Below are 17,925 nucleotides of genomic sequence, written 5' to 3' on the forward strand. Positions count from 1 at the left end.
TTATCTTCTTTCTTCTTCTTTCTCATGATTTCTCACAGTTTTCAGCCACATGGTGCAATATTGACTTTTGGGGAAAAACTTGGCAAAAGCTTCTAATTTTCACAGAGTGAGGACCATTAGTACAGCGTGCGATTACTCCCTAAAGATGTTTATTTAGTGCTTATTGCTTATCTCAGTCTTAAATACTAAACAAAATAGTTATAATTTAGTCAGTGTAATATCACTTCAGTCCTAACTAACAACAGTCTATTTCTTTCAATCATATTGATCATATGTTTTGCAAATGTGCAGTTGATCTTGTGAAAGATTTATATGGTGGTTAAATGAACAAACCTGTCAACACCGTCTTTAAGCAAACATGACACCACAGCAGCTGTGGGTCTGACCTAAAACTTCTTTCTAATCTGTTTGACTGACAGCATTCATGATCAAAATGAAGAAGAACTACAATTGCATCATCAGAGTTCTTCTTGTGAAAATTACAGAGAATTTGTGGGTTATTTGGCTTCTTGACCCTCAGTGCATTCATAGTAAAAATGTGTTAAATGCATAAACAGTGAATAAAAACATAAAAACACACTGTGACAAGAGATCAGTAAAGGTCACAACACATTATGTTATTCCCCTTTTGGGGATTTTTGCATTTATTAATCCTATTATCTCTTTATCTCTGTCTGTTGACATGTTCAGGAGTAAATGAGGTTATATGACGTGTGGCCAGCAGCATTATCTGCAAACCAGCACGTACTTAGAAATACAAACTGAAAAAAGTGGCATCGTGAAATACTATTAATTTCTGCTTAGTAAATAAGAAAAAACTCTACAGTTATATGTGAGGATACAGATAGACAGCTTACAGACTAGACTACAACTAGCCAAGTACAGCCAAGTACAGCCATGGCGTAACATTCATTAAAATGATTGCAGAAATGAGGAACTAGGAGACAAGGTTTCACTGAGGGGTGTGTTGTGTTGTGCAGTGTGCAAGTAAGATGCTGAAATCTTTTTCCTACTAATGATAAATTCATTCAGGGTAACAATGAGTGGGTGGTCTCCCCTTACTGTCATAGGGCAAGAACAAATTTCAGGAAACGAGTTTTAGAGATATAGATGTATCATATATCATCTGTGACTGGTTACTGTTGCCTAATATTTGGCAAATATTAGATTGTTTATACACTGTAATTTTTCCAGAAAAGATTATGAAATGATGCTGTCAAACAAACTCCTCAGTGTAACACAGTTCAATTTAAACCATTTCTATCCAACAAACACCAACCACATCACATCAGCCCCTGACAATTTATCATAATTGTTGTAATGGATTGCAATAGAACAGTGACGGTGTAAACGACAAGGCCGTTGAGATTACGTGTGCTAGTGTTAGTAGAATAAATCCAGTAGGGTAGGTTTAGCTGATATTTCTTTAACTATGCAATAAACGGCAACCTTTAACTGTTAGGCAACTGCCTTGTCAACATCATCACATATTCACTGTGAACATGCAGAGCACACTATACATGAACTGTGTAAGTTTACGTATCTGTTTTAAGCATCAACGTGTCCCCATGACCACGCCCCAGTTACACTGAAAGAAAGTGTGCACTTCAGCACGTTCCATTGACCGCAGCAGTACTGCAAGCCTTTGCACATCCACAGTTCCAGAACACCAAACAGAACAACAGACAAGGACTGTGCTGCAGCAGCCTCGCATCACAGACCCTCCCCCTTACCCCAATAGCAGCATCCCCTGACACCCCCCCCCCCCCCCCCCCCCCCCCCAAATGCTCCCATGTAGTTCAGCAGGAACGTGTCACATGGCTTTTTGCACACCAACTCATATCCATTTGTACTGTGCTGATTGTTTTAAAGGATTTTGCCTCCATCAACAGAAAAGTGGGGGGTTAACCTTTTGGAATTCAGCCTAGGCCATCCTCTTTGACATTCGCTCACTCCTGGCTTGCACTCTCTCTCACTCTTTCCCTAAGGAAAGCCTGATACTTAAGAGGGTTGATTTATCCTGAGGAATTCAGGTGAGATGATGGTGGGGGAGGATTTGTTAATGGCAGTAGAATTTATAAACTAGAATGGATAACACTGGCTGCTAACCAGTTTTCATGCACTGTGACTATTTCGTAATAATGTGTGTATATTTCATGTTTCAGGGTCTTTATTTTCAGTATATTCATAGATAGTTTTAAATAATACATCAAGCATTTCTAATGATTCTAAAGATTTCATCCCATAAAGATTGAGATTTGAGAATTATAGATTTGTCTGTTTGTTTTATATATCCTGACAGGAATATGACGTTCAGATGTTACACACCAGTGTTGCAGATGTATGCCGTCTGAATTTTGCTCTTACAGCTCAGAGAAAAACTGAACCCACATGTCTTGAAACAGATGCTTGATATGTTTTTAAAGTTGTTCAATATTTACCAAAGCTGATAGTGCAAGTGCATAGTTGGTATTGTAGCTGATACTGTTTTCAATGTGTATGTGTGTGTGCCATAATAGCAAAATGGAAACTGTTAGTGGAATTTCTACAAAGGCTGTTTTGAGTGTTTATATCTGTCTGTACGTGGACAGAGTTTGTTAACACAAGATATAGTCGTGAAACTCCACAAATGTTTTGCTGAAATTAAAGTAAAGGATGAGTATGATGATGGGTTTAGTCTGATCCATGGGTGCTGATTACTTATGCAACTATACCCTTATCCTAAAATGACCTTACATCCAGATTTTATTTGTGTCAGCTGTCACTGCCTTTCACATCATTGGAAGTTATTTGCTGATTATATTGCCAGTCTATTTCCTTATTTGTTTTTTTTGTGGCACTTTATTTGCTGCAGTTGTAAGCACATAAAACACATTCAAAGAGTGAGCGAGAGAGTACGTGTTGCTATGAGCTGATTGCATTGCAGGTGGCATGATTTGTTTATCCAGGTCTGCAGCTGTCCTTTGCTTTGTTGTGAGAGATAACTGCGTCGATAAAACAAATTATATGAATAAATTTAGATCAATGAACTATAAGACCCACATAAAACTTCATGTTTTAGAAAACATGATAAAAATAATGCAATCGCTTTGTTTTGGATTGACTCACAAACTGACTATGTGTCACGGTAGGATTCAGGGAGTGCAATGGTATATATTCACTAATTCCTGGAAGTGAAGTGGTTTTAGAAGAATGCATTTAGCCTTTCTGATTTAATATAAATGAAGTCTGAATGAATGCAACGCCATAGTGACAGACATGTGGTGGCAACTAGATGTGGGAAGTTTTTGTTTTTACTCTTTCCATCTACTTCTTCAGGGTGTTACTGTCTCTTAAAACCATTCCCTACTTAATAAACATTAACATTATAGCACCAAGCTGTAAAGAAAATTACTATTTTCTTTCCTGCAGCTTTACTCTTGCACCACTGATTCCTATCTTCTTTTTTCTTTTGACAGTGCATAAAGCCTTAACCACAGTCATAGGATCACTCATGATGTACAGCTTCATGGGAGGGGGCCTTTTTTGTGCCATTGTGGGGAACATCCTGTTGGTGGTCTCCACAGCCACAGACTACTGGATGCAGTACCGTCTGTCTGGCAGCTTCGCCCATCAGGGCTTGTGGAGATACTGCATGTCTGGAAAGTGCTACATGCAAACTGACAGCATTGGTAAGTAGGGAATCGTCCTCCACCCAAATTCATTACATTTAAAACTTTGTAAGGAACAGTGATCCTCCCCGGAGACAGTTGTTTATCTGGTCAGAAGCCAACTTTTCTTACTTTTAAGGTGCATCAACAGGAATTTTTTGACTTTCATTAGACATTACGTTTATACTATTACCGATTGAAAGTCCAAGACCAAGTTTATAGCCAACCTCTGTGGTATTTGCTCTAATGTTAGCATGCCAGTATGATCACAGTTACACTGCTGATGCCTAGGACATATAATGGTTTACCTTTTATTCTTAATAAACTTATTTGCATGCTAAAATTGGCCCATCGATGTTTATAATACAAAGGACTGCTGAGGCCCATTCTCATTGGTTATCTGGTGACAGTCTGATAACCAATGAGATTGGGCAGTTTTGGACATGACAACTGCAGACAATGAAAAATCAGTTTTTCAAATATGTAATAATTTAAAATGATCATTATGTCCACTACTTGAACTTTCCGCCTCATCCAACTAATCTATGTCACTCTGAGGACAAAAAGAATAACTTTGGATCCCTGTATTGGTGGCAATAACCCATGATGCCCCTTGGTTTCAGCATTACATCATACTAATGTTTGGCTACCCTAACAGCTGCTGCTGATGTCATAAATGAAATTGGAATAAATTGTATTAATTGCAATTACAACCATACACCGCACAAGGAATCAAAGAGTCAGTACACCAAAATAGATCTCAAATATTTTTAGTAAATATATTAAATTATTAATATATTCCAATGCAAGTTCAAGTTGATAAAAGTTGTCTTTTGTTTTTTTTTAATTTATATTATGCATTACAATAGAGAAAGTTACAAGTTTATGAGTTATATTTGGACAGAATCTTATTCTGAACTCAAATTTATCTTTTTTTAACATCTAAAATATATAATAAATACATCTGTAATTTCCTGGGTAGTGCTAGTATGTTGTAGTTCTTCTAGCATACATCTTCATAGTATTTTCTTGTTTTACTCCTCCTCAGCATACTGGAATGCCACTCGTGCTTTTATGATCCTGTCGGCCATGTCATGCTTTGCTGGCATCATCGCAGGAATCCTCTCCTTTGCCCACTTTTCTGCCTTTGAGCGGTTCAACCGATCATTTGCCGCTGGAATCATGTTCTTTGTTTCAAGTAAGTCATTGATGCAGAAAACAATTAACATTTTAACATTTATTAAAGTGATTATTTGGAAACTGATAGTATCATTATTTTTTATCATATTAGTATCATATTATGTCTAACTGTGTGTCCAATATACCAGCTCTCTTTGTTCTGCTTGCAATGGCCATTTACACTGGGGTGACTGTGAACTTCCTGGGCAAGCGCTTTGGTGACTGGCGCTTCTCTTGGTCCTACATACTAGGCTGGGTGGCCCTGCTAATGACCTTCTTTGCAGGTTTGTTTATCTAGATGAATCTTAGTATCAGTACAGAGGTATTTAACAGTTTTTGGAAATGCAGAAAAGCATTGAATAAACCAAAATTACAGCAGGTCTCATTTATTAATTTCTTAATTATAATAACACAAATACATTTGAGTTTTATGAACACTTTCATTTTCTGAAAATGTTATCCATACTTATATACCGGTATGTTAGAGCTGCTGGATTTCTGAGTTAGTACAGTCTTTACTTGTCAAACTATCCATCATAGCCTCGCCTCTGTCAGTGCGCCCCAGGGTGGCTGTGGCTACAATGTAGCTTGCTATCACCAGTGTATGAATGTGTGTGTGAATGGGTGGATGACTGGATGTGTAAAGCACTTTGGGATCCTTAGGGACTAGTAAAGCACTATACAAATACAGGCCATGTATATATTTTCTAAATCTTCTACTCCATACACGAAATATATGTTTTACTATCAGAAATCAAAGTCTGTTTGGCATGTTATATTATACAAATTGTCTCTATGTCTCTTTAAAGATGACTTTTGTTGATGTTTTGCAGGTATATTCTACATGTGTGCCTACAGAATGCATGAGTGCAGAAGAGTGGCTGGCCCACGTTAATGGAAAGAGGAAAAAGTGTGTCAGGGCTGCGGAAGACATTAGTTTACATTTAAAGATTGGCACCGTGGTGGAAAACAATAAAATTTGGAAAACTGCATATGTACCAAATGTGTATTTTTTTATTTTTTTATTTTTAAGAAAATGGTCAAGGATAACACAATCCCATTAAACAGCTTAGGATCATAAGCAATAGTAAGATATCCAAATTTAAGCTTGAATATTTTAAAAGATTTCAGATACAGGTCTGTATGTATGAATTGTTAAATATAAGGCTCAAATTCTGATACAATTTCTGTAATTCATAGGAAATTAATATAATAAAATGAAAATGTACATGTGATATCAAATATGATGTAATTTTTACATTTTCAATCTTAGCTAGAGTTGTTGGTCTACGCTTGCAGCCTTGAATCAGTGCACCTACACTTCCTAAAAATAATCTTTTCTCTAAAGAAGTAGAAGTTGGAGGAGGAAAAGTAGAAGATAATGGGATCAATGAAAGTGTTGAAACAGCTAAGCAGAAAGGTGTAGTACCTCCACTCTGGGCTTTGTCCCTGGATGTAACCCACTAAATGAGATAAATTGTATGGCAGAACACAAATGAGGAACACAGCAAGAGTCCCTGAGGCCATGCCAATGGCCTTCTGTTTCTGCATCTGGGATATTCTGGACCGGCTGTACAGAATCGAGATGCAGCGCAAGTAGCAGTAAACACAAATAAGAAGAGGTATGAGGCAGAGTACAAAGAAAAACTCCAGACGTACTGGGAGGAGGATCTCCAGCTGCTTTTTTGTGATGTGTTCATAGCACACACTGGAGTTATTGCTAGACAGAGATGGGTGATGCTGGATGATGAAAGCGATACTGCAGTGTGCTGTCGAGATCAGCCAAATAACAGCACTAATAGCAACTGCATACACGGGTTTGTGCAGTTTATGATAAGTGATAGGAAATGCTGCTCCTATGTAGCGGACCACGCTGACTGCCATCAGCAGCAAGGAGCTGGTGTAGATTGTGGAGAAAAAAGCAAAGGATGTGATGGAGCACATGAAATGAGATAAATTCCATTTCATACCAGATGCTGCCTCGTGCATCTTGAGAGGCAGAATGATCAAAAACAGCAGGTCAGAGACAGTCAGATTGAGTAGCAGGATGTCTGTTGGAAGTGGCTTGGAGTGGATCTTGACACTAAACGCATAGAGAGCCAAGAGATTGCAGGGGAAGCCAATCAGGAATGAAATGATGTAAATGAAGAGAATGATCTCACTGCTCACAGTGGACTCCATTATGGACCTAAACCAAAATAAACAACACAGATTAACTTCTTCTTCTATGCTTCTCATACATCTTATACATATACAGTATTATTAAATCTAATATATCAAACCAAACAGTAATGAATACAATAAATTTACAGATGTTAATTGGCAAGTAATGTAGGAATTTTCAAACTTCAGAAAGTGAATGTCTCTAGTTAAACAATAAAGGAAAATCAATGTCTTGCAGTTATGTTCAATAGATAATACTAAAGCATCAGTGTTGCTTGCTAAACAATTAACATTTTCCGTTAGTATAGATACAGTTATTTAGGAAAATGTGTTTCATTACTTCAATCACTTAAAGGTGCTAAAACAAACGAGGCAGTCAGCTGTCATCAGTAGATGATTTTCAGTAGCAAATAGGATCTTGGTATATTTTTACTTACCAAGTGGTATAATATATCTCCGATGTCAAAACTTCACAATTAACACTCCGTTCTGTTCTTTTCATCAAAGACCTCCAGTTTCTAATCCAGGTTTAAAGATGAGTTGATATAAAGTGTTAGAAGCTTAAAACTCCATGCGACACACTGGGGCACACTACAATGACTAACAGCAGACACCAGTAGGTTAATATTAACTAAAATAAATAACCGCAGCTCATGTTGACTTTCATCTTAGATATGTTAACAAAGGACCTCCTGTCACCAAAATAAATTATTATCATAGTAATTTCCTTCGGGATTAATAAAGTATTCTGATTCTGATTGATTCTGATTTGGATTTCGTAAGTCCAGAAGCCTGCATTTATTAGAATTCAAGATATTTTCCATTGCTCCATGAGAAATTTGTGATTTTAGGAGCACTGTGGAGATTACCTATACATGTAGCCTTCAGTATAAAAACAGTTTTCAAGTCACTGGATGCATCAGGGGCGATTTGTGGTTTATGTCATGCCTAAGGACTTTACAGCACATAGACTGAAAGAGCTGAAGATTGACGGTCTGCTCTATATCCTGAGTTTATCCCATATACTCCTTGTTATATCAAAACACTAACACTGACCACCAGGGGTTAAAGTGGGGTTTGACAGACGAGAAAAAGATACATAACATAGTGGTTTAATGTGTGGAAAACAAGTAATTTAAAAACAAGTTACTGTAGTTTCTACTGCTAGCTCTACTAGATTTTTTGTTATGTACAGGCTGTAAATTTATCTTATCTGCACTGTGCCCACATCACAGTGATGAGCAGGACAACAGGATGTGTTAAGGATGCAAGGAGGACTGTGGGAAGTGATTTTTTCTTAGTTTTTGAGTAAATATCACCATGCACTCGATATTATGCATTAATCAGCACCTCAGATTTAATTTCTCATTTACTGAAAATACTGAATGCCTTACCAGATTCTTCTTGCCCAGTTTAACCCTTTGCTCAAAGCCAAAGTACATCTGCTGACTTTATTTACCTTTCAGACTTGTATCTTTATTCTTGTTAGTCAAGAATAATATGTGACTTTAACCAAGCAATTAAAGGTCTCTTTTAAATTTAGACCATTAGAAATACATTTGTGTAAATTATTCAACAAAATATCCAGTTTTATAGTTTCAAAGATTAAACAATACAAAACAATCTGATGGTGGAATATATTTTTATTATAGAACATTTCACAGTCAATCAGGATAACAGTTCCAACTTTTAATACTAATGCGGTCCAAGCACGACCACATTAGCAAAGAGGCCACCGAGAATAAAGCTTTTTGAGTAACAATATGACACACAGTCAATAACTTTTAATCAGAAATATTACTGACATACACACATTGCCTTCAGACAGCTGTCTGGTGTTATTTCTGAGTGTTATCCAGGTTGCACTGTTCATAGTTTAGCTGGGATCCTTATTTTACCAGAGACCAAATTTTTGTATTCATTTGTCGAGACAGAGTTGAATGAGCACTAAAGAATCGCTTGAAATAATATAGAGGTATCATGTTGTCACACAGCACGAAGGTCCTGAGTTCAATTCCACCGTCAGGCCAGGGTCTCTCTGTGTGGAGTTTGCGTGGTCTCTCCATTTTTCTGTGGGTTCTCTCTGGGTACTCTGGCTTCCTCCCGCAAACCAAAGACATGCAGTTAGTGGGGTTAGGTTAACTGGTGATTCTAAATTGCCCATAGGTGTGAATGTGAGTGTGAATGGTTGTCTGTCTATGTCTTTGTGTTAGCCCTTGAGAGACTTGCGACCTGTCCACGGTCAGTGTTGGTGAGTAACGGAATACATGTTACGCATTTAAAATACAAAATATGAGTAACTGTATTCCGTTACAGTTACCGTTTAAAAAGGTGGTATTCAGAATACAGTTACTTTGTTGAAATAAATGGATTACACTGCGGTACTTTCCTGTTTCATATTGTCGCAGGTCAGGAGTGTTTCGGTTTTGTTTGACAGCTATGTTCTGTAGTTCCAGGCGGCAGCGTTGCGGTTGCCATGGTTACAGGGGGACGCTCTGCGTGTTTCCTGGGTGAGAGAGCGCCTTTTTGTTGTTGTTGTTGTGCTAAGCTAATAGGCAGAATACTACAGGCATAGCCCTAAAGAATGTAGCCTCATGGGCAGTGTAGTCCGTGCTGCAGGGAGAATGGACTGCCATACTCGTTATGTGTCTGTGAGCGCGAGGTGGAAGAAAAAGGAGAGTCGAAAAGTACGTGTTGTCATCGAGCAAAAACGGGAGCTGGAAGCATGTAAATATAATATTAACCACTGCAGCCAAGCCCAGTTGTAAGTAAGCTATTAAGACTCGACTGGACGCTGTGTTTGTGTTTTCCTCCGAAACAATAAGTTCCGTTGGAGCAGCCTTTCAAGCTTCTCTCTGTCTCTCGCAAGCAGAGTTGACCCAGACAAAGTAAAGCCATTTTTCGGCTACAAGCCCGACAAGGAACCCGTATTAGTCAGAGGTCCCTTTACTACGGTTCGGAGCCGCGGACCTTCAGTAATAGTAATAAATCACACAGCAATAGTACATTCACGTAGTTGTAAAATGCATGATAATTTAAGTTAAGTAATCCAAAGTATTCAGAATACGTTACTCTCATTGAGTAACATAACGGAATACGGTACAGAATACATTTTAGGGCATGTATTCTGTATTCTGTAATGGAATACATTTCAAAAGTAACCTTCCCAACACTGTCCACGGTGTACCCTACCTCTTGTCCTCTGACAGCTGGGGCCCTGAATTGGAAGAGAATGGATGAATGGGTGTCAAACGTATTGTGTCTACTTGGCTGACAGCTCTCGGAACATCTTGTTTCAAGAGACAGGTAGACTGGGAAAGGATAACTGGGGGATCTGAATAGACCAAATTTAATCAAAACTATTGAACATCTGCTTATTACTAATTTCACCTTTCAAGTATCTTCAATAAGAAGTAAATTATAGAAGAAGACTGTCGGTTTGACTTAATATGATGTTCTTCTGTCCTTTATTATTATTATTATTATCATTATCATTATTATCATCATCATTAACATTATTATTATTATTATTATTGTTTTTGTTTGTTTTTGTGTCCATGTTCTTTGTTTTCAGCGAGTCATGGCTACACAAACCAAATTAATAATTAATCTAGTGAATTTCCATATGATGCAAAAATAAAGTTCTCAAAAAGTTCACAGCAACTGAATTGAGCATTACCTATAGAATGATAAATTATATTATGTGCACCTCTCTGCATACCAGACCAATTCTCTTTGAACTGCGTGCAGTGGCCATTTACAGTGCTGTGACAGGCAAGTTTCCAGGCAAGTGTTTGAGGCTGATTGGCCCTGTTTATGACCTTCTGCGCAGGATTGTTAATGTAAATGAGTGTTTTCAAGATATGTAATATTAAGGTATTCTGCTAATAGTAAAACAAATCAATAGATAGCATTACAGAATAAGAAAAATGCCATCTTTGCTTTAAAAAAATAAAATCAAAAATACATTTCAGTTTTATAAACACTTCTATTTTCATTAACATTTTATTTTGAGTCATTGAACAGTTATGAGGAAGTTCAGATAAACCCTGTACAGCTATTTCAAAAAAAAAAAAAAAAATCTTATGTCTCGCTATCAGTAAACACATTTTCTAAACACATGCAAAGTGACTAGATCAGGTAATGATGCATCAGTTTATATCAAAATGACCTCACTTTTCCACTGTGCGGCACCAGTGTTATGCAACAATGTTTTTTTTTGTCTTTTTAATCACCAAAAATAGTTTGTGTGAGTGGGGAGCAGAAAACTTGTGAGAGATTACATACTGCATATTATTTTTATCTCTGTAATGTGCACTCAAACAAATATAATCAAACTAAATATGAACAATTACTAATGAAAGGAAATGTTAGTCTAGCTAGAGCTGTTGACATGTCCTTGGAACCGTGAAGGACTGAGCATACAATTCCTGAAAATGAACTTTTCACTTGACAAGCGGAAGATGGAGGAGGAAAAGTAGAAAATGATTGGATCAATACAGGTGTTGAAACAACTAAGCAGCAAGCTGTAGTACCTCCACTCTGGGCTTTGTCCCTGGATGTAACCCACTAAATGAGATAAATTGTATGGCAGAACACAAATGAGGAACACAGCAAGAGTCCCTGAGGCCATGCCAATGGCCTTCTGTTTCTGCATCTGGGATATCCTGGGCCGGCTGTACAGAATCAAGATGCAGCGCAAGTAGCAGTAAACACAAATAAGAAGAGGTATGAGGCAGAGTACAAAGAAAAACTCCAGACGTACTGGGAGGAGGATCTGCTTCTGCTCGTCTGTAAAACGCTCATAGCACCAAGTACTGGAATTATTGCTGGCCAAAGATGGGTGATGCTGGATGACGAAAACAATGCTGCAGTGTGCTGTCGAGATCAGCCAAATAACAGCACTGATAACAATTGCATACATGGGTTTGTGCAGCTTCTGATAGGTGATAGGAAATGCTGCTCCTATGTAGCGAACCACGCTGACTGCCATCAGCAGCAAGGAGCTGGTGTAGATTGTGGAGAAAAATGTGAAGGAGGTGATGGAGCACATGAAGTTGGGCAGATTCCATTCCATATCAGATGCTGCCTCGTGCATCTTGAGAGGCAGAATGATCAAAAACATCAGGTCAGAGACAGTCAGGTTGAGCAGCAGGATGTCTGTTGGAAGTGGCTTGGAGTGAATCTTAGTACTAAATGCATAGAGAGCCAAGAGATTACAGGGGAAGCCAATCAGGAATGAAATGATGTAAACTGAAAGAATCACTCCACTGTTCACGGTAGATTCCATTATGGACCTAAACCAAAAAAAGAAAAAGAAAAAAGAACAGATACCAGTCACAGTTTAGAAAAAATATACCCCATAATAATAAAATATTTAGCTTTTTTCTGACAATTTAAACACAGAGTAAAAGACAGCTGCCTGTTCAAACGTTCACTGATCAATCACATTGAACAGTATTGAACAATATTGAAGTTTTATTTCCAACCTGTCTATGTAAATAGTTAAATGCATAAATAAAGAAGTAAAATAAGCACCTTAAATATTGCTCAGTTGATACTTTTGATATTTGCATTTTATATTGTGGTGAATAAAATGTCTTTTATTCACTTTGATCACTGATCAGTGCCAAAGAAATGAGGCAGTCGACTTTCTGCATCAGCCGTAGAACTTCACCAACCGTAGAATCTTCTGTATTTGGTGTGATAAGGTAAATGTATTTACTCACCAAGCAGAAGAAAGTTTCCAGACTTAACAACAACTAAAATTCCATTCTGCAACTTTCATCAAAGACTTTCAAGTTGTAACGCGTGAGTTCAAAGATGAACTGATATAAAATGTTAGAAGCCGGAAACAGTCATGCTGAAGTCACATGTGACTTCAGCGTGACTAGTACCAGTGGTTAATATTAACTACGATGCAAAACTGCAGCATGTTAACAGTTTGTCTTAGATGGGTTAAGACCTCTTCCTATGTTTTACTCTCCTGTAATCATTTATGAACTTATAATTAGAATTAAAAATGATATAGTTACACCTACAACAAAACTCAGGGAAGAAATAATCATTTTATACATACATTTTTTCCCCCAAGTAGACAATTAATTCATAGTGTTTTAAGATATTTGTGATTCCAGCAGCGCAGGGGAAAATAACATGTAGGCTTTAACCTCTATAGTTCTGTTATCTGTTGCTTAGGAACAGTTTGTCAATGATTTCCTTTTCCCGAAATTGACATCTCTTGCAACAGGAAATAACTATGGTATCAAGTATCTTAAAAATATCACTGGTCCTTTTGCAATCTATGCTACTTTTTAAAAATGTATCGGTGCTCATGCTTAAGTAGAATAACTTCAGCAGTATATGTAACTGAAATGGGAACAACTGTGTGGAACCTACAATGTAAAGGGCTGGCCATAGCGCAGATAGAGCAGGCCATCTATTAATTGCAAAGTTGGTGCTTTTGTCCCCGGCATCTCTAGTCTGCATGACAAATATCCCTGGGCTAGACTCAAACTCCAAGTTGCTCTTTGTGGCATCCACTGGAGTATAATGTGTGTGTGGATGGGGCAATGGGGCATGTTGTATAAAGCACTTTAAGTTCTCAGGTAGAGTAAAAAAGTGATTTAAAAGAACCAGTCCATTTACCACTCAAAACAAATGTCCTCATGTCAGTAGTTTAAAAAAATGTTGCAATGCACACCCTGTAGGGGGTAAAAGTCCAGTGCATCAGCAATAGAAAAAAAAAGATACAGTTAGTGTAATGCAGGAAATGTAGTTCTGTTTGTAAGAGTCTATATTGACTTTCAGTCTGATTCATGCTCTTCATGCGTTTTATACTTGAAACAGTAATGGCCAGTTATGAAAATGACTGTACACTTATCGCTGGCTGTATTTCAACCTAAGAGAAGTATGTGGTGTTGCTGAAGGAAATCTTTTACTCTCAGCTGAATTTATTCTTCTCTGGTTCAATGGCTTTCTGAATCAGTGTGTAGATAGGAGGTTACTGTTAGCGACACACCAATGCTGCAACCCTCCACCACAACTTCCTTTTCCAGTTTCACAGAAACATTAAGACGCTTGTATGTACATGTATGTCAAAATTTATAACAAAACAGTAGATCCCAAAGTTAAGGAGCTTGCTTCATTTTCACTTGCTGATTTGGTTGCCTATTGTTTCTTTTGGTTAAATGTACTACATTCATTTTTATGGCAGTTTTAGGTTTCTTTATGAGAATGAACACTGCCAAGTGACTGGACTGTATCAATATAAGGAAAACTTGTAGTCAAATATTCCAAAATTATAACAGAACTAGGGCTGGGCGATTGGACAAATATATGGAATATTGTTTTTACAAGGGCGATTGATTTATTTATTTGTCCATGTGTAAATCTGCTCATAATGATGGAGCTAATAGAAGTAGTCAAAAGAAAAAATAATATTTGCGATGTTTTAACAGCACCGTCTTTCATCCGTGAGCAAATTCTCACGGAAGTGGCACACCGCTTTGGTTACATCCTTAGATTTACCTCTTTCATCCGGTTTAAAGCCAAAGAAATCCCAAATTGGCGACTTTATATTTTTTGGCATTTAGTTTGTCCATGTGTGGAGTTGTTCTGTTTTGTAAACGCGCAAATCAGTCTTTGCATGATTACATTGCTCCGCCCTTTAAAAGTCTGCGTATGTGCCAATATATTGCCCATCGTCGATTATTGGGCTTACGATTGTTTTTACATCATACATACATAAATTTTTACATATCGCCCAACCCTAAGTAGAACTAATTAATTGTGTACCAATTTCAAACAAATCTCAAACATTTCAAATACTAACATCATTTGTTGCCATCAGAAAACACATTTTCTACACAACAGTTTTCTGTGAAACAAAAACTCATGTTTCTGGAGTAGAAACATAAAGCATTAAGAGATATTTCAGAGATATTAGATGGTGATCTACATAGCATCTGCTAAATATCTTACATATCTTATAACAATACCCAAATATTATTAAATAATATATTGAGATCCAACTCTTATCTTATCTACACCACGTCCACTTTACAGTGATAGAGGTGGAAAACAGGATATGCTGAAGATGTAAGCAGATCGTGTGGGATGCCACTATTTTTTTTATTATTATTGAGCAAATATCTCCATGCCCTCAGCTGGAAGCAATGAGAGCTTATATTTTTTTTAAAAATAATTTAGCCCTGCTAACAGCCACTTCTGGTTATAGCTTCCTTCACATTTGAGAGTTTTATCTTTATAATACCTGCTAAATATTTGACCCTATAGCAATTAAAGAACTTTTTTGAATTCAGAGCATTAGAAACAAATTTGTGCAAATGTATTTAACAAAAACATACACTTCCATAGCTCCAGAGATTAAACAACAATACAAACAACCTGATGCTGGAATATATTTTTGTAACAGAACATTTCACATTTAATCAGGAAAACAGTTCCCATGAGCAAGAATCACATCAGCAAAGAAGAAATTGAGCATAAACCTTTTTGAATAACAATATGACATACACACAAAAATGTAATCAGAAGTGTTACTTACATACACACATAACCGTTGCCTTTAACTTCCTGTTCTGTGTTACTTCGCAGCGGGTTCTCGGCATCATGCTGGCTTTCCGTCACTCTTTTCCGCTCTCTTTCTTTCTCCCCTGTCAGTCTGTGCATGTGTTTTGTGTGTATAGTGTTTACCTTTCCTCAGTGGTTGCTCAGCTGATCTGAATCACCTGCAGCTAGTTGAACAATCAGGCCGGCTACTTAATGTTGGAGCAGACACTCAGTCATTGCCAGATCTTTGTGTCAGGTGGGTACATAATTCTTTCTGTGTCTCTGTGCAGACCTTTCCATGTTTGCCTGAGGCCTGTGAGCTTTATACTTCAGAGTGTGTGTGTGCCTTGGAAACCCATAATACCTTCGCTGCCACTTAGGGACCTTAAAATGCCTCACTGATTACATTATTTTTTTCCTCAAACAAACCTGTAAATAAACCTCTTGAATTCTTTCCAGTGCTCAGCATGTGGGCTTCTGTCAGTCTCCATGACTCCAAGTTGTGAAATAGATAGTTTGGCTGGTATCCTTATTTTACCAGTGACCACATTTCTTTCATTTATTGAGACAGAGATGAATATGCATAGTAGAATTCTTTGAAATAATGCAGTCCATATAAGTAGATATATAGGTGTCAGTCAAGCAGCCACAGCTCAGAATATTTCCCTTCAGAAGGCAGGAGGATAGAGTTACTGTGGGACCTAAAAAGGCCAAATTAAAATATACCTGTTGAACTGCCAGTCTTGTGTGGTTGCAATCAAGCCCCCCTTTGAGTTTTTGGGTTGGTTCTCTGGTTGCTATCCAGCAGTGACTATCCTGATGGTTCTGGTTACGACAGTGCTGCACCTGTTATCTTTAATCCCCTTGCTGATTGCCGCTGCAATAGACTCTAGGATCTGGTCCTTAGCTCGGTCCCATACAGCAAGTGTTCAAGATGTGCTCGAGGGTCCCTGTCCCTGAACAAAGGCGACAGGCTGGCAACCTGTACAACCTTGTACCATGAGAACATCTGGGAAGCAAGTCAAACTTCCTGGATGAGGAATTTAATCCTCTGGGGGTTACATGAGCAGATATCTTGCCAGCTGGCATTTTGCTTCATTGCCTGCTCCCACTTTATCAGAATAAGTGCATCTCCTCAAGAACTAGTTAACATCTTTCCTTCTTGTTGACCAGGACTGAAGGAATGCTCCCAATCCCAGCACTGCCTCTTCTTTCTTCCATCTCCTCCCAGTCTTGCTGTCCAAGCAAGACTGGGAGGAAATGGGACTATAGTCATGGGCACCTCATATACGAGCGAGGGCCAGATAATTCATGAGAGAATCTGCTGCTAAACCCATGGCTTGAACTGCCCAGGGAGACCAGACCTGTCTATCACCTTCATCCACCCCTTGAGTTTGATGCTGGTTGCCATGATAAAATCTGTCCTTTAAACTGCATCTGAAGACCTTACTAAAGCTCTTTGTTTTGTTTTTTTTGTGTTGTTGTTTTTCTAAAACAGATGTAATCTGTTTCCCTAGCTTGAAGTGGAATCGGTCTGTGACCCTCTGTTTCTTCAGGGCCAATAACTGGCGGGTTTGAAGTGCCCAGGACATGAGGCTTTCTAACTATGGAGGAGCCACTTGGTCGCTGGCACGGCTCTGATGGATGGTTGCCTTATTCCCAACTCGCTCAAAATGCAGAAGATAACAGATGAAAAAAATCACAACTGAAACTTGTACTGGAGAAATAACTCTTGGAAACAGGAGTACAGAAGGGTGAGGTAACCAGTGTTGGGGAGTGACAGAATACATGTAATGGTGTTACGTATTTAAAATACAAAACATGAGTAACTGTATTCCGTTACAGTTACTATTTAAAAAAAGGTGGTATTCAGAATATAGTTACTTTTTTTTTTTTTTTTTTTGTGTCTCGTTTGGATCTTTAGCCATCAGAATTGTTGTCTTAAGGCTAAGAAAGATGCCAAGCGGATTTATTTTACCAAGTGGATCATCATGGCCTTGCCATATTGGTCCATTTGATTGACCTTTATTATAATTATGAATTTGTTTTATTTTTAGTTGCTACAAACAGGACAGACATGACTGGGGGATAGGACAGGGAGAAAGAATGAAAGAAAGAGAGGGAGAGAAAGAAAACCAAAGGGGAGAAGAGATGGTGAGAAGGGGGGGAAGAAAGAAAAAAAAACAAAACAAAAAAAAAACACCTGGGTCACCTGTATGGAGAAAAAAAACAGAAGAGAAAGCAAACAACAAAGAGCAACATAATAAAAAAAACGGCACCATCACAATAAACTAGCTAGCAGTAGATATCAATAGTTACTAAATAATAAACGATATTGTGCAGCACGCAAGATAGACAG

At 37.9% G+C, this 17,925-nt stretch overlaps 3 protein-coding genes across 4 annotated transcripts; 1 reads left to right on the forward strand and 2 right to left on the reverse strand.

Moving 5' to 3' along the window:
* Positions 1-1,878: 1,878 nt before the first annotated feature.
* On the forward strand, positions 1,879-5,819 carry lim2.5 (lens intrinsic membrane protein 2.5). The gene is made up of 5 exons (XM_004551044.3): positions 1,879-2,033; positions 3,459-3,671; positions 4,699-4,848; positions 4,979-5,113; positions 5,663-5,819. The coding sequence occupies exons 2-5, from the start codon at positions 3,494-3,496 to the stop codon at positions 5,722-5,724; spliced, it is 525 nt and encodes a 174-aa protein (XP_004551101.1). The 5' UTR covers positions 1,879-2,033; positions 3,459-3,493; the 3' UTR covers positions 5,725-5,819.
* A 297-nt stretch (positions 5,820-6,116) lies between these two features.
* LOC101467087 (free fatty acid receptor 2-like) lies at positions 6,117-7,010 on the reverse strand. The gene has a single exon (XM_004551115.2). It carries the CDS (start codon positions 7,008-7,010, stop codon positions 6,117-6,119), a length of 894 nt encoding a protein of 297 aa, XP_004551172.1.
* A 4,272-nt stretch (positions 7,011-11,282) lies between these two features.
* Positions 11,283-15,735, reverse strand: LOC101470508 (free fatty acid receptor 2). Of its 2 annotated transcripts, none has more exons than XM_004551045.4 (2): positions 15,562-15,735; positions 11,283-12,289 (listed from the first exon to the last, which is right to left on the reverse strand). In XM_004551045.4, the coding sequence occupies exons 1-2, from the start codon at positions 15,684-15,686 to the stop codon at positions 11,368-11,370; spliced, it is 1,047 nt and encodes a 348-aa protein (XP_004551102.2). In that variant the 5' UTR covers positions 15,687-15,735; the 3' UTR covers positions 11,283-11,367. The 2 variants fall into 2 exon arrangements, with proteins under 2 accessions (XP_004551102.2, XP_076745720.1); XM_076889605.1 differs by lacking the exon at positions 15,562-15,735 and adding an exon at positions 12,531-12,678.
* Positions 15,736-17,925: the final 2,190 nt, after the last annotated feature.

Source organism: Maylandia zebra, linkage group LG11, assembly GCF_041146795.1.
Source record: "Maylandia zebra isolate NMK-2024a linkage group LG11, Mzebra_GT3a, whole genome shotgun sequence".
Lineage (NCBI taxonomy): Eukaryota > Metazoa > Chordata > Actinopteri > Cichliformes > Cichlidae > Maylandia > Maylandia zebra.